This window comes from Chanodichthys erythropterus, chromosome 24, assembly GCF_024489055.1.
Source record: "Chanodichthys erythropterus isolate Z2021 chromosome 24, ASM2448905v1, whole genome shotgun sequence".
NCBI lineage: Eukaryota > Metazoa > Chordata > Actinopteri > Cypriniformes > Xenocyprididae > Chanodichthys > Chanodichthys erythropterus.
In genome coordinates, this window is record NC_090244.1 from 18,794,561 (window position 1) to 18,811,548 (window position 16,988).

The following is a 16,988-nucleotide window of genomic DNA, read 5'->3' on the forward strand; positions in this document are numbered from 1 at the left end:
GCGCTATACGTATTCTTATTCTAGCCCTCCTCCTCCCCAGCACCACCTGCCTAGATCTGCTGCAGGGGGTCTCAGCATGTTTCCTTTAATTTTATGTTCTGAGCATTTAGCAGAAGCAAGTCGTAATTATTTAATTATCATGTAAATATGGTTCAACAAGAAAAAGGTTGAGAATGCCTGATCTAGCATTGCATGTCTGTTTTTGTGATTATACACTATCAGTCCAAACATTTACAAACATTTACTTTATTATTATTACTACAATAATATTATATGAAATAATTCACATTTATTTAACACAACACAACTGACTCTTGGCAATTTATAACCTGTGAACCGCAACCGTTCAAAAGTTTGGGGCCAGTAAGATTTTATAATGTTTTTGAAAGAAGTCTCTTATGCTCACCTAGGCTGCATTTTATTTGTTCAAAAATACTGTAATATCGTGAAACGTGTCACATTTCTTTTTATTATCAATGTTAAAAACAGTTGTTATTCTTTTTTTTTTTTAAAGAAACAGCATTTATTTGAATTAGAAATCTCACATTATACATCATTTACTGTCACTTTGATCAATTTAATGCATCTTGATTAAAAGTATTAATTTATTTCAATAGATAAATAAAAACGTACTGATCCCAAACCTTTGAATATGTTACAAGTGAATGCAGTACATATTGTTCATAGCTGTGTAAACTACTATGAAAATCACAACACTAATTCAAGAGTACACTAAAAATAAGAGGATAAACAATTCTCAGGGTAAGTCTTTGGACGTAAATTTACATCTTTTTGCATTCGACCTGTCAGATGGCACCTGTGTGAAGGAGTGCCCAGCAGACACATTTAAAGACACCAGAGGGTGGCGCTGTCAGCCCTGTCACAGCTCCTGTCTGACATGCCACGGCCCTGGAGTGAGAGACTGCAACAGATGCAGTGGCTGGAGCCGCCCAGTTTACGGGAAGTGCCCGGTGATCAGCTGCCCGGAAGGCCAATATGTTGATGGTGAGAGTCTGTTGGTAGTACTACACTTGAAATGCTGCCCTATGGTTCAGCAGGAATTCACAAACTGTTTAGCACAGATTTTTTTTTTTTTTTGATAATATTAAAAATGTTTACACTTTTTTTTTAATTTAAAGTTGAAATTAAGGTTTCATGTTTGAAAATCCTCAAATCCTTAATATTTTTCAACAGTATAAAATGGGGGTTGTGTTAATTTGCTTTGGCCTTCATTCAATGACAATAAAGATCCAATTATTAGTAACACTTTATTTTACAGTGTACTTGTACGTTACTATAGTTATTATAGCAATAACTATAAATTATATGCATAACCTAACCCTATAGTAAGTACATGTAGTTAATTAATATTACTTAGTACGTAAATGAAAGCACTTACAGTGAAACAATGACACCTTAAAATAAAGTGTAACCCAATTATTTAATTTTGTCATATTTAATATTTTTATTAAGCAGAATGTGAGCTGTATACATGAAAATATACAGCTGCCTTTACATTTTAAGAGAATCCTCGTCAGTGTTGTTTTTATTTATTTATTTATTTTATCTATTATAGTATTTATATTATAAGTGTTATTATTATAGTATTATAGTAAAGGCCTAATATTTTGAACAAGCTTTTATTTTTAGATTTTCAGTTTTCATTCATTTTAGTTTAAATTTGAGTAAAATCCATGTAGTAAATCAAGCAAAACTAATAGTTTAGATACAATAACCATGTTTTTTTTTTTTTTCTTACTCCAAAGGGGAAAGTCGCACTTGTCGTTACTGTGATGGATCCTGCCTGACATGTTACGGACCCAAGGCTCAGAACTGCATCTCCTGTGCTACTGGTAACGTATAGGTCAGCTTTCCTTTCCCTCCCACTTGATAAACAGACTGTAAACATTTCCTTTTAATGGGTTTATGCTTTAAAGGAAAGAACTTGCTGAATAAATAAGATAACTTCCTGGATAATTGGTCTCTGTTTGCTTTTCTTAACCATTCTAATAGCAGTCTTGTTTGCTAGGATACATGTTGGAGCAGGAGTCTGCCTGTGTAGACCGCTGTCCTCTGGGTTTCTTTGGAAACAGCTCCAGTCTGCTATGTGAGAGGTGTTCTGCTAACTGTGAGGCCTGCGAGAGCAGAGACGAGTGTGTGAGCTGTAAGACGGACACTTACCAGCTCTATCTGTTTCAGGGCAGCTGCTGGTCTGAGTGCCCAGAGTAAGTCGCTATGGCTGTAACTTCTGGAACATGCTTTACAGGCACCCCAAAAATATATGGATATTTATAATATATTTCAAATAAGGCAGCGGCGGCACTCAAAAAAATAACTCTTTGAACGAACATAAAAAAATCATGGAAAGGATTTCCACATGATTAAGTTGCTTTATTTCAGCATTATGCAATTCTGTTATTCCAATTGAATGTACTTGTGTTGGCTCAACTTAATTTATTAAGGTTGATTCAACTTATTTACTATGGTTGGGCAAAGCTTAATTTAATAGTGTCAGCCCAACTAATTTGCAGTGTTTTGGAAAATAAATAAAAAGCAATACATAATTAAATAAATGTTTTCATATACATTGCATAACTTTAGTGATGTTCTGTGTTAGAAATCTAGATGTGATACTGGATTCATCCTAAATTGCCTTAACCAAAAACATTGTAAAGCATAAATTGATCATAAGTCCATTGCAATGGTTTTACAATCAGCATAGGCTTACAGTGCTTTTGGGAAATGCACCCAGAGCACTACCACAGTGTTTATTTTCTTATTAAAGTAATTTGAAAGTTTGTTAGCAGGTCCTCAACCCAAACACAAGTGCAACACTTCACCACAATGGTAACCCTAAACTATTAATTAACAGAAACTTTTAAATACCAACATAATAGAACAGTAAACATTAAAAAGTCTTTCCATTTTTCTCATCTTCCTAAAAACTGCTTAAAATAACACTTTATTTCAACATTTACACTCCTAGTTCAGCCACTTTGCAAAGCATGATGGGAAGTGAAAATCCTGTTTGATTGAGTCCTGGTTGGGTTTACTTGATTGAAACATGTTATTCCCATATGAAATCATCAAGTTAAGTCAAAGAGTAATCGCTTCAAGTCAATTTAACATGAATCAATCACATTTAAACCAGAAACCTGATACAATGGATCAAAATAAATAGTTTAAATAAACTGAACAGCATCAAAAAAAAAAATTTTTGGGGTGTATTTTTTAAGTGAAAATAGCAATAGATGGCATTTACACTAAATGCAAATAGTTGTAGGTGTTATTTACACTGAGTGAAAATTGCAATATATTCTATTTACACTAAGTGACAGTAGAAGCATTTTCTTGGCAATATGCTATTTACACTAGGTGAAAATCGCGAGAAATTCTATTTACACCATGTAAAACTATCAGTTCTTTACAATAAGAGTAAATAGTAATTAGAAGCTATCTATACTTTATATTGACATACTATTGTATTTTTGTACATTAACAGGATGCAATAATATCATAGGGTCTCATTCATGAAACACGAGCAGAACGAATTTTTGTGTAAATCGTGTGTAAAGTGGTTCTGGCGTAAATTTTCGGATTCATTAAAATGTTCGTATTTTCCAAATGTTAGTTGGTACGAAAAAAATCTACACCTGCTCCCAGCCACGCGTAAATAGTGTGTTTAACATCCGAACGTTTTGGTCATTAATAAGGCTGCATTTTAATTCACCTTAATAAGGTACATATTTACACAGCATTTTGAAAAAATATTATATACAGTAATTACATACGTTTTTTCTTTTTACTTTTATTGTGAGAGCCAGTAATAGCATCTGCAAACGGAGCACTTTAATCAAATAATGGATAGATTTCAAAATGGTTGGGCAAACTAATGGCCCCTTATTTGTTATGGAAATTGTTTACTATAAAATGTCCGAAATCCTTCGTTTGGTCTCATAATATGATGCCCATATATAGTTGTCAGTCGGATTTAATGGGCGGGATTTATGGTAATTGAGAATGAGCGTGCACGCGCGTCCCATTTACGTCCCATTTAATTCATTAACACACACACACATTTCACTATCACTTCTGACTTTTACGAAGTAAAATCAGGAATCAGGAGAAGAGTTTTCGGGAAAGTCTCTTTACGCGCAAATCACTCGCATATTTACTCGTATATTTACGAATGTTTCATGAATGAGACCCATAGAGTGTAAATGATTATATTTATGAAAATTATATAATGGATGCTGCCTTATTGGGAGAATGAAAAACCCGTCCCTAAACCTTCCCCTAACCCTACCCAATAAACACTTAATATTACACTTAATATTATTAAAATTAAAACTTTTTTCTCAAAATTGAGAATTTATAACTCGTAATTGCAACTTTATATCACGTAATTCTGTAAAAAAAAAAAAAAAAAAAAGTCAGAATTGTGAGATAAAAACAAGCAAATTACCTTTTTTTTTTGTTACAGACTTTATATTCCAAAGTATTCTAAAGAATTTAGATTAGGTTACAAAACTTGGGTAATCTAACAAAATACATTAAAATTACTTACTATGTATTTTGTAATCTGTAGTGAAATACTGTACATTTTAAAAGTAACCCTACCTAGTAAACACTTTTAAAATTATTAAACACTCGTTCGCAGTTTATTTCCACTTTTAGAACATTATTTTCATTTCTATTAAAAATAAATGACAATTTGGCAAAAGGCGGATTCGAACCTGTGTCGATCGCGTTAAAAGCTAGGTCTAAAGCTTACTCATTATTGCTGCGACACTGAAGACACTAAATTCCACGCATCTTTTTTAAAACTTGAGTGGCCCATCCAGACAAGGGATGCTATTTGCACTTTGTGTAAATAGCATAGGCGTAATTTGCGGGTGGGGCGGGTGGGACATGTCCCCACCACTTTTTGAAACATCTTGCAGCACGGATGTATACTAACACAATAGAAAAATCTCTAGTTGATTAGCAATTTGTTCGTTTGTGTTCGTGTTATCAGTGGCGCAACAGTGTTCTCTTGGCGCTCGTGCACAGTGCGCAGTCTTCACACAACAAGCGCTTCAATCTATCGCTTAACGCTGTTGCGGCCAAAGACTCTATCCAGTGAAATCACAAAACAAAATGCACATAAACATGTCCCTGCTCTTGATATACAATCACTGATGAAAATCTTTGTTTTTAATGAGAAAAAAATAAAATAAATGACATGAGGGTGGATTAGAACCCAGAACCTCTGGCACACTGAACAAAAAAATCTACCCCTGGTCCATCAGGACAATCTAATTCAAATGCGGATCCACGTATTTATTGGGTAATGTAAATACTCTCGAGACTAACAATATATTGTATTATAGTAGATGTAAGGGCAAAAGGCGAAAGTATCATATTAAACATGAGGTCTTTGTCAAATTTTGCGCATTATTGTAATGATACAATTAGCCTTTCGCCGAAACCCCCCCCCCCTTAGTTACTGTTGCTTTGTCCGACAAGCCATGCCGCTGTCACTCCACACGCAGAAAAATACATCGCGGAACAAAGAGGATACTGACCACATATCGACAGACAAGACAGAGCAGGTTACTTATGATATTAAACAAAGCTGTCAAACCGTGTAGTTATTAAAGAAATTCAAACAATAAAAACCGTTTTGTTGCTCTTTAATGTGTCATGACCATGGTCGGGACAGATTGCTGTAGATCCTCAGGTCAACCGCTCGTAAAAACCGATCATCTCTTCCTATTAGTCCATGAACATGAGAATGAATGTTGTTTCAAACGCGGAAAGACGACAATACACACCATTTTTCAAGTTTAACTCCACCAAGGTTAATCTTTTAACTACTGGCTGCTTTGTCGGACAAAATGGCGGATGCAGCGTTCTGATTGGTTAGATTGCTTGTCAATCAAACTCCCGGCGAAAGGTCAATTACAATAGAACCCCCCTACCCACCACACACATTCCTGTCCCACCCACTTTTTAAAACAAAGTTACACCACTGGTAAATAGACACTCCGTTAAAATAATCAACGGTATATACATTGCCGGTCCTAAACAACATTCCCCGACCTAAAAAGCCTCAGCAACCATCTAAAAATGCGATATCATCAGCGCCAATAGCCTAGTGGTTAGTGCACTGACATATGGCGCAAATGCATTCATTACGACCTGAGTTCGATTCCCGTCTCGAGGTCCTTTGTCGATCCTGCCCCCCTCTCTCTGCCCAATGCTTTTCTGTCTGCTCTCTACTGTCCTCTCCAAATAAAGGCACAAAAAAACAAAAAATGTGATATCAACTCAATAGATCAACTAATCAACTTACAGTGTGTAAGCTCGCTCCTGTTGCGTGTCCTCAAAATGGCAACCCGCGTGAGCATCGAGTCTGAGGAGAAGGGGGCGGGGCAAACAATATTTTGAATTTGGACCGCAGTGCCCATTTTAACCACTAGCTGTCATTCTTACATATCGCACCTTTAATGAACGCAAAGAGAGAGAAAAAAACTCGTATCTGTTGTTTTTCTTGCAGAGGTTATTTTGAGAACGAGCTGGGGACATGTGAACCCTGTGATGAACTCTGTCTGACCTGCGATGGCACAAGCACGCAGTGCCTTTCGTGTCGAGAAGGCCTTCATCTGGCCAACGGGCAGTGCCAGCAAAACTGCGGCCCCATGAGCTATGCGGCAGAAGACGGCACATGCAGACGCTGTGCTCCTCATTGTGACGTGTGCACCAATTTTTACACCTGCACTAGTGAGTGATTGTTACTGCTGAGATCCTGTGCAAAACTTCACTAAAGAGTAGAAACAGTTACAGCAAATATAAACACTGAAAACCTGCCAGTGTCACTTTAACAGAATTAAATTTAATTAATTTTCCTGGTTATATTATCTTGTGTGCTATCTATCCATGTGCAAGGAAGTTTACAGAATTATAACACATTTCAATTACTTTCAGTGGAGTTTAGATAAGAATGTATTTGAAATTCAAATATATTGTGTAACTATTTAATTTCAGGATGCAGTTTTCTCTATTTGCTCCTAAACGGGGCATGTAAGGCTGTCTGTCCCAAGGGTTTCTTTGAAGATTTGGATCAGGGGGTCTGTGTGAGCTGCCATCCCACCTGTGGCACCTGCTCTGGTCCTCTCTCTGATGACTGCGAGACCTGCTCTTCCCTCACCCCAAAACTCTATGAGGGCACGTGCTTGGAAGTGTGCCCGGCGGGCACTTATTACCAGAGCTCTGATAAGGAATGCCAGGGTAAAGTATTAGCTGGAATGTAATGTATTATAAGGTATTCTTGTATAATCTTGTACCATCTAAAGAGTACAGTATAATCTTGATTATAGAAGTACACTTTGGTTTTTCCGTGTATGCTAGGGTAAATTTTGTCATCGATATAGTACGCGCAGCCAGTTTTTCCTAACTCAGCTTTAATTTTTTTTTTATTGTCTCATAACTTCTGCAGAGAAATATTGCAGACACTGGACAAGGATGAAACTTTCTAGTGTGCATGTGTCAGGCACCTTTGCTCCCACACAGTGAACATCATTTCACCAAATGCAACATTTACTGTATGTTGATCCTGGAACAACATTCCAGTCAACCAGTCTTCTACATTAGTGTTTTTCACACATCATTTCAAATCAGGTAGCAATACTGGCCCAGCCTGTTGTTGTCAAAAAAGAAACGGATGAGATGAAACAACCAACTACACATAACCTAAGCATACTGGTTATATGAAAAACTGATAAAATAATTGAATATATGTAGATAAATGCAGCTGATATGCAAACAAATACAAATATTTTCTTATATGTACCATATGTGGCTCCGCAGAATGTCACCAGACCTGTGCACGCTGTGAGGGTCCTGAGCCCACGCAGTGTCTCCAGTGTGAAAAGGGTCTCGTTCTTGATCCCAACACCATGATGTGTGGAGTTACAGGGGATTCAGACTGCCCTCCCAGAACCTTCCTCCAAAACAACCAGTTCATTTGCCAAGCATGTCATCGGCTCTGCCAGTCCTGCGAGGGACCGGGACCCACTGACTGCCAGACCTGTGCCCTGCCCAACTACCTCCACAGTATGAATGACTTCAATTTGTCAATACATTTCTATTTCGTTTGTATAGATCTACTGCTAAAGTGCCCCTATTATGCTTTTTCAAAGATTACCTTTCATGCTGTGTGTAATTACATTAAACTATATTAACATTTTTTAATATATAAGCTAATAAAATATATAATAAATAAGCTATATTAATATAGATGTTTGTAAATGTGAAAGGTCTGCAATGTTTAAAACTTTAATTGCATGACAAAACAGTAATTATCTCCTAAATGAAAGTGTGAACTGCCAAAATGAGTCATCAGCAATACCAGTTTTACTTTTGCTATTTATCTATGTATAATTGTATTAACTTGGAAGCCAGTGTGTCGAGATGATGCTGTTTTTTTTTCCATGTGTGCACTTCCAAAGAATGAGGATGTGAAGAGTCCGTGGATAAAATTAATTTTTTTACTGCTTCTCAAATGTCAACGAGGTGAACACAGGATTTGAAAAACGCTTATTCATTAAATATGGGAATGTACCCACTTTATTTGAACCTAATTGCTTCACTGAATCACAGCCTATAATTATGATTAATTATTGATGTATACCAAATGTTCAAAATACATAGTTTTGTGTTTTATATGATGTACACCCAGTGCACAGCTGTAGGTCTTTGCTAACTGGTTAAAGTGTTAGTTCACCCAAAAATGAAAATAATGTCATTATTTACTCACCCTCATGTCGTTCCACACCCGTAAGGCCTTCATTCATCTTCAGAACACAAATTAAGATATTTTGGATTAAATCCGATGGCTCAGTCAGGCCTGCATTCACAGCAATGACATTTACTCTCTCGAGATCCATAAAGGTACTAAAAACATATTTAAAACAGTTCATGCGAGTTCTGTAGTTCTACCTTAATATTATAAAGCGACGAGAATACTTTTTGTGTGCCAAAAAAAACAAAATAATGACTTTTCAACAATATAGTGATGGGCCGATTTCAAAACACTGCTTCTGATCTTTACGAATCGAATCAGTGACTCGGATCTCCTATCAAACGGCTAAACTGCTGAAATCATGTGACTTTGGTGCTCTGAATCAATGATTCGATTCGTAAAGCTTCGAAGCAGTGTTTTGAAATCGGCCCATCACTATATTGTTGAAAAGGCATTATTTTATTTTTTTGGCACACAAAAATATTCTCGTCACTTTAAATTGTGTTCCGAAGATGAATGAAGGTCTTACAGGTGTGGAACGACATGAGGGTGAGTAATAAATGACATTATTTTCATTTTTGGGTGAACCCCACGTTTCCACCAAAATTACCCAGAACAATTTGTCCCAGGAACTTTTCCCCAGTAACTTTTTTTTCCCCCCAGACCTGGTGCTATCTGCCTTTCAGTCGCGGTCTTAAGTACCGTGAAGATTAGTCCAGTGACATAGGACTGAGTGCGACTTTCCAGTTCCAGCTGGATTTTGACCTCCACAAATAAGCCTAATAAAGCTTGAATCTCGTTGTTGGTCGATCGGTCATAGTTTTTAAACTCCATTATTGATGTGAATAGCAAACAACTCTTACTGCACGTACTGCAACACTTTTAAAAAATGGTGGTTGAAATAAAATGTTGTATGAACTCAACTAACTAGGACGTTTAGTGCCCAAATCCCACCCCCGAAAGTTCCTGAACTTTGAAAAAGTACTACCTTCTGAGCAGGGACTTTCTGGAGGGGGAATTTTTACCCAAAACTTTAGACCCTGGTCCCTGTGGTCGAAACATACCGAGTACCACCCCAAAGTTCCTATTTCCTGGGGAAAGTTCCTGTGGTGGAAACGCAGATTTACTGAAATAGTTCTGCTAATCAGCTGTGAGCCCACTATTACCTAAAATTAAAATTGTGTCTGAGGTTCGGGTTCCAGTGTTTCATCATCGAATTGATATGGTAAAATCGAAGCCATCGTTGCTGTGTTAATGGCCGTTTCATTTCCGACATGAGCTGTAAGCAGTAGACCAGTCACAACAGATTGGGCCATCTGACCAATCAGAGCAGAGTAGACTTGTGGAAAGAGGGGTTCAAGGGTTAGTTCACCCAAAAATGAAAATTCTGTCATTACTTACTTAACCTCATGTCGTTCCACACCCGTAAGACCTTTGTTCATCTTTGGAACACAAATTAGGATCATAAAATCCAATGGCTCTTGCATTGCCAGCAAGATAATTAACACTTTCAGATGCCCAGAAAACTACTAAAGACATGTTCATGTGACTACAGTGGTTCAACCTTAATGTTATGAAGTGACAAGAATACTTTTGTGTGCCCAAAATAACGACTTTATTCAACAATATCTAGTGATGGGCAATTTCAAAACACTGCTTTATGAAACTTCAAAGCTTTACAAATCTTTTGTTTCGAATCAGTAGTTTGGAGTGTGACTACCAAAGTCACATGATTTCAGTAAACAAGGATTTGTTGCATTATAAGTGTTTCAAAATTTCAGTGGTTCACCACTGGGGGGCGTGATTTTGGCAGTTTGAAATGAACTCCGAACCACTGATTCGAAGCAAAAAATTCATAAAGCTTTGAAGCTTCAATGTTGAAAGGCATTATTTATAACATTAAGGTTGAACCACTGTAGTCACGTGAACTGTTTTAAATGTTGTAACACAGTTCGTAAATGGGAAGAAGGAGGCGGGAACCGGCGAACATTCAACGTAACTTTAATTCAAAAATAAACAAAGAACAAAACGAAAGTAATGCCGGCAGACCCTCGCGGACGTCTGCCGGCCACACAAACATAATAAAACATAAAATAATATCCAGGCCTGGTCCTCTCTCATCCTTCATTGTAGTCGCTCCTCCTTTTATGCCTCCGGAGCTCCTCCGCGAGAGACTCACGGCTCTCGCCCGCCCTGCTCGTCACAAATGTCTTTAGTAGATTTCTGGGCATTGAAAGTGTTAATTATCTTGCTGTCAATGGAGGCCTCACTGAGCCATCGGATTTCATCAAAAATATCTTAATTTGTGTTCGGAAGATGAACAAAGGTCTTACTGGTGTGGAACGACATCAAGGTGAGTAAATAATGACAGAATTTTCATTTTTGGGTGAACTAACCCTTACAAAGAGACAATCTTTGAAAGAATTGTTTCAGACTCCTTGAGAAATGAGATGATGTTGCAATGTTTTTTATGAAAAAAAAAGTGTTTTTGACCTTGATGCTTGTAAACCTATTGTAAGAGGCTATCAAAACAAAATTAGGAACTTGAAAATAGCATAATTGGGGCACTTTAAGGTGTTTTGGTGTTTTAATAGACTGTATTTGTGTTCCAGATGGTTCGTGCGTGAGCAAGTGTCCTGTGGGAACTTACAGTGCCCATGAGGAGGCTGACGGGGTAGACCTGGGTTTCTGTATGCCCTGTGATCATGTGTGTGCAACCTGCTCTGGGGCGTCTCCCAGGGATTGTCTGAGCTGTGCACCAGGCTACCTTCATCTTCTCTCTCATCTCTGTGTTAGCCATTGTCCCACAGGGTGAGATCATTTTACACACACACAACAAAATTTCATCCATCCACTGGTAATTAAGAGCTTAGTTAACAGGAAAGCAACTAGTATGAGTACCAGATTTTGATTAAACTGATTGCCCCTTAAACTTTTCATAACTTAAAGTATTTTAAGATTGAGTTTAGTTAAAGAATGACTTTGACATAGGTCAAATTGTTTTGGCCCAATGAAACAGCAAGTTAAGAGCCTACAAACAATGGCCTGATGAACCACAAACAGGGTGTTGAGCGGTAAAAGCTCATCAATGCGTGAGGGCAACGAAGGCTATCCAATCTGGTCCAAACGGACAGATGGTTTACTGTGGCACAAGTTACAGAAGAATTTAATAATGGTTTTAGGAGGAATGAGTCACAACACTCATTGCATCACACCCTGCTGCATATGGGGCTGCTAGGATGTAGCAGGATGCACTGTGGGAAGATGACAGCAGGTGGAGGGACTGTAATGCTCTAAGCAATACTCTGCTGGGAAACTTTGGCTCTGGCCATTTATGTGGACGTAAATTTGACACGTGCAACCTATTAAACATTGTTGCAGATCAGGTACACTCCTTCATGACAACGGTGTTCCCTGGTGGCATTGATCTCTTTCAGCAGGATAATGAAACCTGCAACATTGCACACATTGTTCATTGGTTTGAAGAACATGATGAAGAGTTCAAGGTGTTGCCCTGGCCTCCAATTTCACCACATCTCAGTCCAATCGTGGGATGTGGGATGTGCTGGACCAACAATTCCACCTCACAACCTACAGGACTTGAAGGATCTGTAGCTAAACTGTAAGGTGCCAGATACAACTGGACAACTTCAGGGATCTTGTAGCGTCTAGCGAGTTTGTACTGTTTTGGTGGCATGCGGAGGACCAACAGCATATTAGAAAGGGTGTCATAATGTTTTGGCTCATCTGTGTAAATGTAGTTAGGACCCGAACACTGATGGTGTGAGGACCCTATTGTAATTGCTCGGTCATTTCTTCTTCTCTGAAATGAATCGCATTTTGGAGGGCCTAAACATGTTTGAAAACTCATGAAACTTTGCACACGTGTCAGAAGTGGTGAAAATTTACATCTGATATGGGTTTCAGAATTAGGTGTGGCAAAATGGCTCGATAGCGCCACCTGCAAAATTTCAATTAAGCACCCTTCATGCTACATTTCACGGACAAGTATGAACTTCTGTAGACACATGTATCAGCCCAATACCTACAAAAATGTCCCTGAAATCTGAAAACCCAACAGGAAGTTGGTAGATATTTTGTCATCTTTTGATTTATTCCAACTAATGGATCGACCCACACATCTTATTGGTCACTCTTTGGACCTTATTATTTCTCATTGACTCTCTATTTCCCTTACTGAAATATCTGAGACTGCCATCTCAGATCACTTTCCTATTATTTTTGAATTTCCAATTCTGCCATAAACAGCCAACAGGTCTCTTGTTTCACCATGTTACCGTCGCATTTTCACCTCCTCAACAGCTGAAGTGTTTACTGCTGCTTTTATGGACTCTAAACTTTATACCCTCAGTGAATCTGTCTCTCCTGCATGCCCTGATGACCTTCTTTCATCCTTTTATTCCACTTGTTCTGAAATCCTGGACTTTATTGCCCCTTACAAGCATAGATCTCCTAAGTTAAGAGTAGATCCCTGGATGAACGATGTCACCAGAGACCTTAGGCAGCTCTGTAGAAAGGCAGAGCGCAGATGAAGAAGGGCAAATTACATGTGTCATTGGAAATATTAAAGAGCTGTCTTTCTGATTATCAAAGGGCTGTGAAGGAGGCAAAGTCTAAATATTTGTCAAATATTATTACCAATAGTGGTCATTCTCCCAGGGTGTTGTTTAACACAATTAATTCTGTTATGAACCCAGATACCTGTTCTCCAACAGATGCCTCAGTTTCCTGTTGTGAGAATTTTCTTCACTTTTTTATTAATAAAGTGGAGTCTGTCAGACAACTCACGACTAAGAGCTCTGGAACTGATTTAGCTGTTGTTGCAGCACATTCTGCAGTGTTTGAACAGTTTGAAGCAGTCACACTATCATTTCTTAAGGAAGTAGTGCAACAAATGAAAATTACAAATTGCCCTTTGGACTTTGTTCCAACCAAATTGCTAAAAGAGGTCTTTACCACTGTGGGGCCTTTTCTGTTGGTTTTCATTAATAAATGTCTTAGCTTAGGATCTGTTCCTGCTGCTTTTAAACATGCTGTGGTTAAGCCTTTACTCAAAAACCTAATCTGGATCCCTCAGTTTTGTCTAATTTTGTCTAAATTTCAATCGGGATTTAGATCGCGACATAGCACTGAGTCTGCACTGTTAAAGGTGCATAATGATATAGCTCGGTTTGTTGATGCTAAGAGCCCTGTTATTTTAGTATTACTTGATCTCACGGCAGCTTTTGATACAGTGGACCATGAAGTCCTTCTGTCTCGCCTTAATCACCATGTTGGCATTCGGGGTACTGCACTTCAGTGGTTCTCGTCATATTTGACAAATAGAACTTTTTCTGTAATGATTGGGGACTCGTCCTCTTCCACCACTTCTCTCTCTTGCGGGGTGCCACAAGGCTCTATTCTCGGGCCTGTTTTATTTTCACTTTACATGCTGCCTCTCGGGTCCATCATAGCCAGGCACAATGTAGCTTATCACTGCTATGCAGATGATCTGCAAATTTACTTGCCTTTGAGTCCAAAAAACGCTGACGCAGTTGGGTCACTAATTGATTGCATTAATGAAATTAAACTATGGTTAGAGCAAAATTTCCTTCATTTAAATGAAGAAAAGACTGCGTATATTTTATTCGGAGAGTCTGTAACTTCCGACTTTAATGCGCTGACTTCAATCAGAAACCTCGGTGTGACTTTTGATAGTAGCCTGAAATTTGATAAACAAATTGACAGTGTGGTTAAAGCTAGTTTATTTCAATTACTTCTTTTGACCAAGGTCAAACCATTTTTGAATCGCTCTGATCTTGAGAAAGCTATTCACGCTTTTATCAGCTCAAGATTAGATTATTGTAATGCACTTTATGTTGGTGTCTCACAACTTTTACTGGAAGTCCCAAGGTCACGGTGCAAACACTGGGGTGACCAGGCTTTTTCTGTCGCTGGGCCCAGACTCTGGAATAAGCTCCGCACCAATATGCGCACTATCACTGACCTGGGCCTTCTTAAAGCTAAGCTTAAAACTTATTTATTTAGACTGGCTTTTAATATCTAGCAGTTGTGGTGGCATTTTGTATATTTTATTCATTTTCTTGTTGCTTATTAATTTTTGTTTACATTTTGTTTTTATTGGAAAGCACTTTGGTTCACCTTGAGTGTTGTAAAGGGCTGTATAAATAAATGTTGATTGATTGATATTTTGAATTTTTTCTGCAAAATTTGTGCAGTTTTTTGCCATTTCCAGATGTTGTACTTTACAGCTTTAATCAGATCAACATAATTTCTGGTCAGTCTAATCTAAAGGCCTTTGCGATGTTACAGTGGGTACGGAAAGTATTCAGACCCCCTTAAATTTTTCACTCTTTGTTATATTGCAGCCATTTGCTAAAATCATTTAAGTTCATTTTTTTTCCTCATTAATGTACACACAGCAACCCATATTGACAGAAAAACACAGAATTGTTGACATTTTTGCAGATTTATTAAAAAAGAAAAACTGAAATATCACATGGTCCTAAGTATTCTGACCCTTTGCTGTGACACTCATATATTTAACTCAGGTGCTGTCCATTTCTTCTGATCATCCTTGAGATTGTTCTACACCTTCATTTGAGTCCAGCTGTGTTTGATTATACTGATTCAGACTTGATTAGGAAAGCCACACACCTGTCTATATAAGACCTTACAGCTCACAGTGCATGTCAGAGCAAATGAGAATCATGAGGTCAAAGGAGCTGCCTGAAGAGCTCAGAGACAGAATTGTGGCAAGGCACAGATCTGGCCAAGGTTACAAAAACATTTCTCCTGCACTTAAGGTTCCTAAGAGCACAATGGCCTCCATAATCCTTAAATGGAAGACATTTGGGACAACCAGAACCCTTCCTGAAGCTGGCCGTCTGACCGAACTGAGCTATCGGGGGAGAAGAGCCTTGGTGAGAGAGGTAAAGAAGAACCCAAAGACTGCTGTGGCTGAGCTTCAGAGATGCAGTCGGGAGATGGGAGAAAGTTGTAGTCAAAAATATCCACATTAAACTGAATGTTTCACACAAAAAAAGACAAAATGTAGGGCCTCAAATGAAGTCTCAACCAAACTCAAAAGGATTTAAGGATACAGGATTAAAGGTTACAGCTATCAGAGACATGTACGTTGACAGCATGCGGTTGCTTTAGGTTGTAACCTTCTGGAGGCCTTGCTAAAACTCTATTAAAAGAAAAAATGCAACTGTTGTAATATTACTCTTGAAAAGAGTTATGTTGGTAAGAAACAGTTTTGTCTGCAAGCTAAAGATGACAAGGCCCCTTTGTATTGAAGGACATATGGGGATACAAGTTTACAATAATTGTAAGTGCGCCGCAAGTCAACACCATTAAAGCATGTAAAGATGCTTTCCAGACAAGAAGCAGTGAGTTTTTGTTCTTTTTCCTAGCATTATTGTCATTTGATTATTATTATCCGTCTAATAGGCTGCATTCCCACTGATTGGCAATATATATTTTGACATAGCAGACGTTTTGAGGATCGTTCTGAATCGTCGACGAAAGAAACGCACGTCGCGAGCAAGAGCCCGGATAGCTCAGTAGGTAGGGCATCAGACTTTTAATCTAAGGGTCCAGGGTTCAAGTCCCTGTTCGGGCAAACAAGTCTCTTTTTGTGTAGCGGTACGGTCTATAGACATGTTGAGATGTGGTGCTCAAATGGTAAATTCAGGTTTGATTCTGGCCTGTTTTGATCTCATTACACAGTAACTTCCTGGCTCCTCTTCATTGTATGCATACTGTATAATAATAAGAGATGTCTTGATGTCCCTTCCTCAGGTATTACAGCTCAGGGGAGCGCTGTGAGAAGTGTGACCCTTCTTGTGAGCAGTGCACGGGCCCAGAACCGGACGCCTGCAGGGTGTGCACACCTCCTTTGTTGGACCTGCAGGGCACCAGACAGTGTGTGAATCAGTGTCCGCAGCGCTTTTTTGAGAGCGGGCACAGCTGCAGACAGTGCCACACCAGCTGCAAGTCCTGCACAGGTACTTCTCTTATCAATGTTTTCACATTTTATGAGATTCTGTAATGCCAACATCTACAGTATATCATTATATGGTGGCCCTTGTTTGATCACAAAATGTCATTGCAAATAGATGTTCAGTGTGCTAAAATACATGCTATAGAAACAGCTATGAAGTAAAATCTGTTTACT

General features: G+C 38.3%; 1 protein-coding gene and 1 non-coding gene across 3 annotated transcripts in view; both read left to right on the forward strand.

The window, feature by feature from the left end:
* LOC137015039 (proprotein convertase subtilisin/kexin type 5) overlaps positions 1–16,988 on the forward strand; it is a 56,117-nt gene that overhangs the window by 20,798 nt on the left and 18,331 nt on the right. For both annotated transcript variants that reach the window (XM_067379687.1, XM_067379688.1), the window contains exons 6-13: positions 811–1,005; positions 1,767–1,853; positions 2,030–2,225; positions 6,542–6,765; positions 7,030–7,272; positions 7,852–8,097; positions 11,398–11,596; positions 16,613–16,818. In XM_067379687.1, the coding sequence (XP_067235788.1) occupies positions 811–1,005; positions 1,767–1,853; positions 2,030–2,225; positions 6,542–6,765; positions 7,030–7,272; positions 7,852–8,097; positions 11,398–11,596; positions 16,613–16,818 (1,596 nt within the window). The remainder of the gene's footprint in view (positions 1–810; positions 1,006–1,766; positions 1,854–2,029; positions 2,226–6,541; positions 6,766–7,029; positions 7,273–7,851; positions 8,098–11,397; positions 11,597–16,612; positions 16,819–16,988) is intronic.
* On the forward strand, positions 16,361–16,433 carry trnak-uuu (transfer RNA lysine (anticodon UUU)). Its single transcript has one exon. It is a non-coding gene; the product is annotated as a tRNA-Lys (tRNA).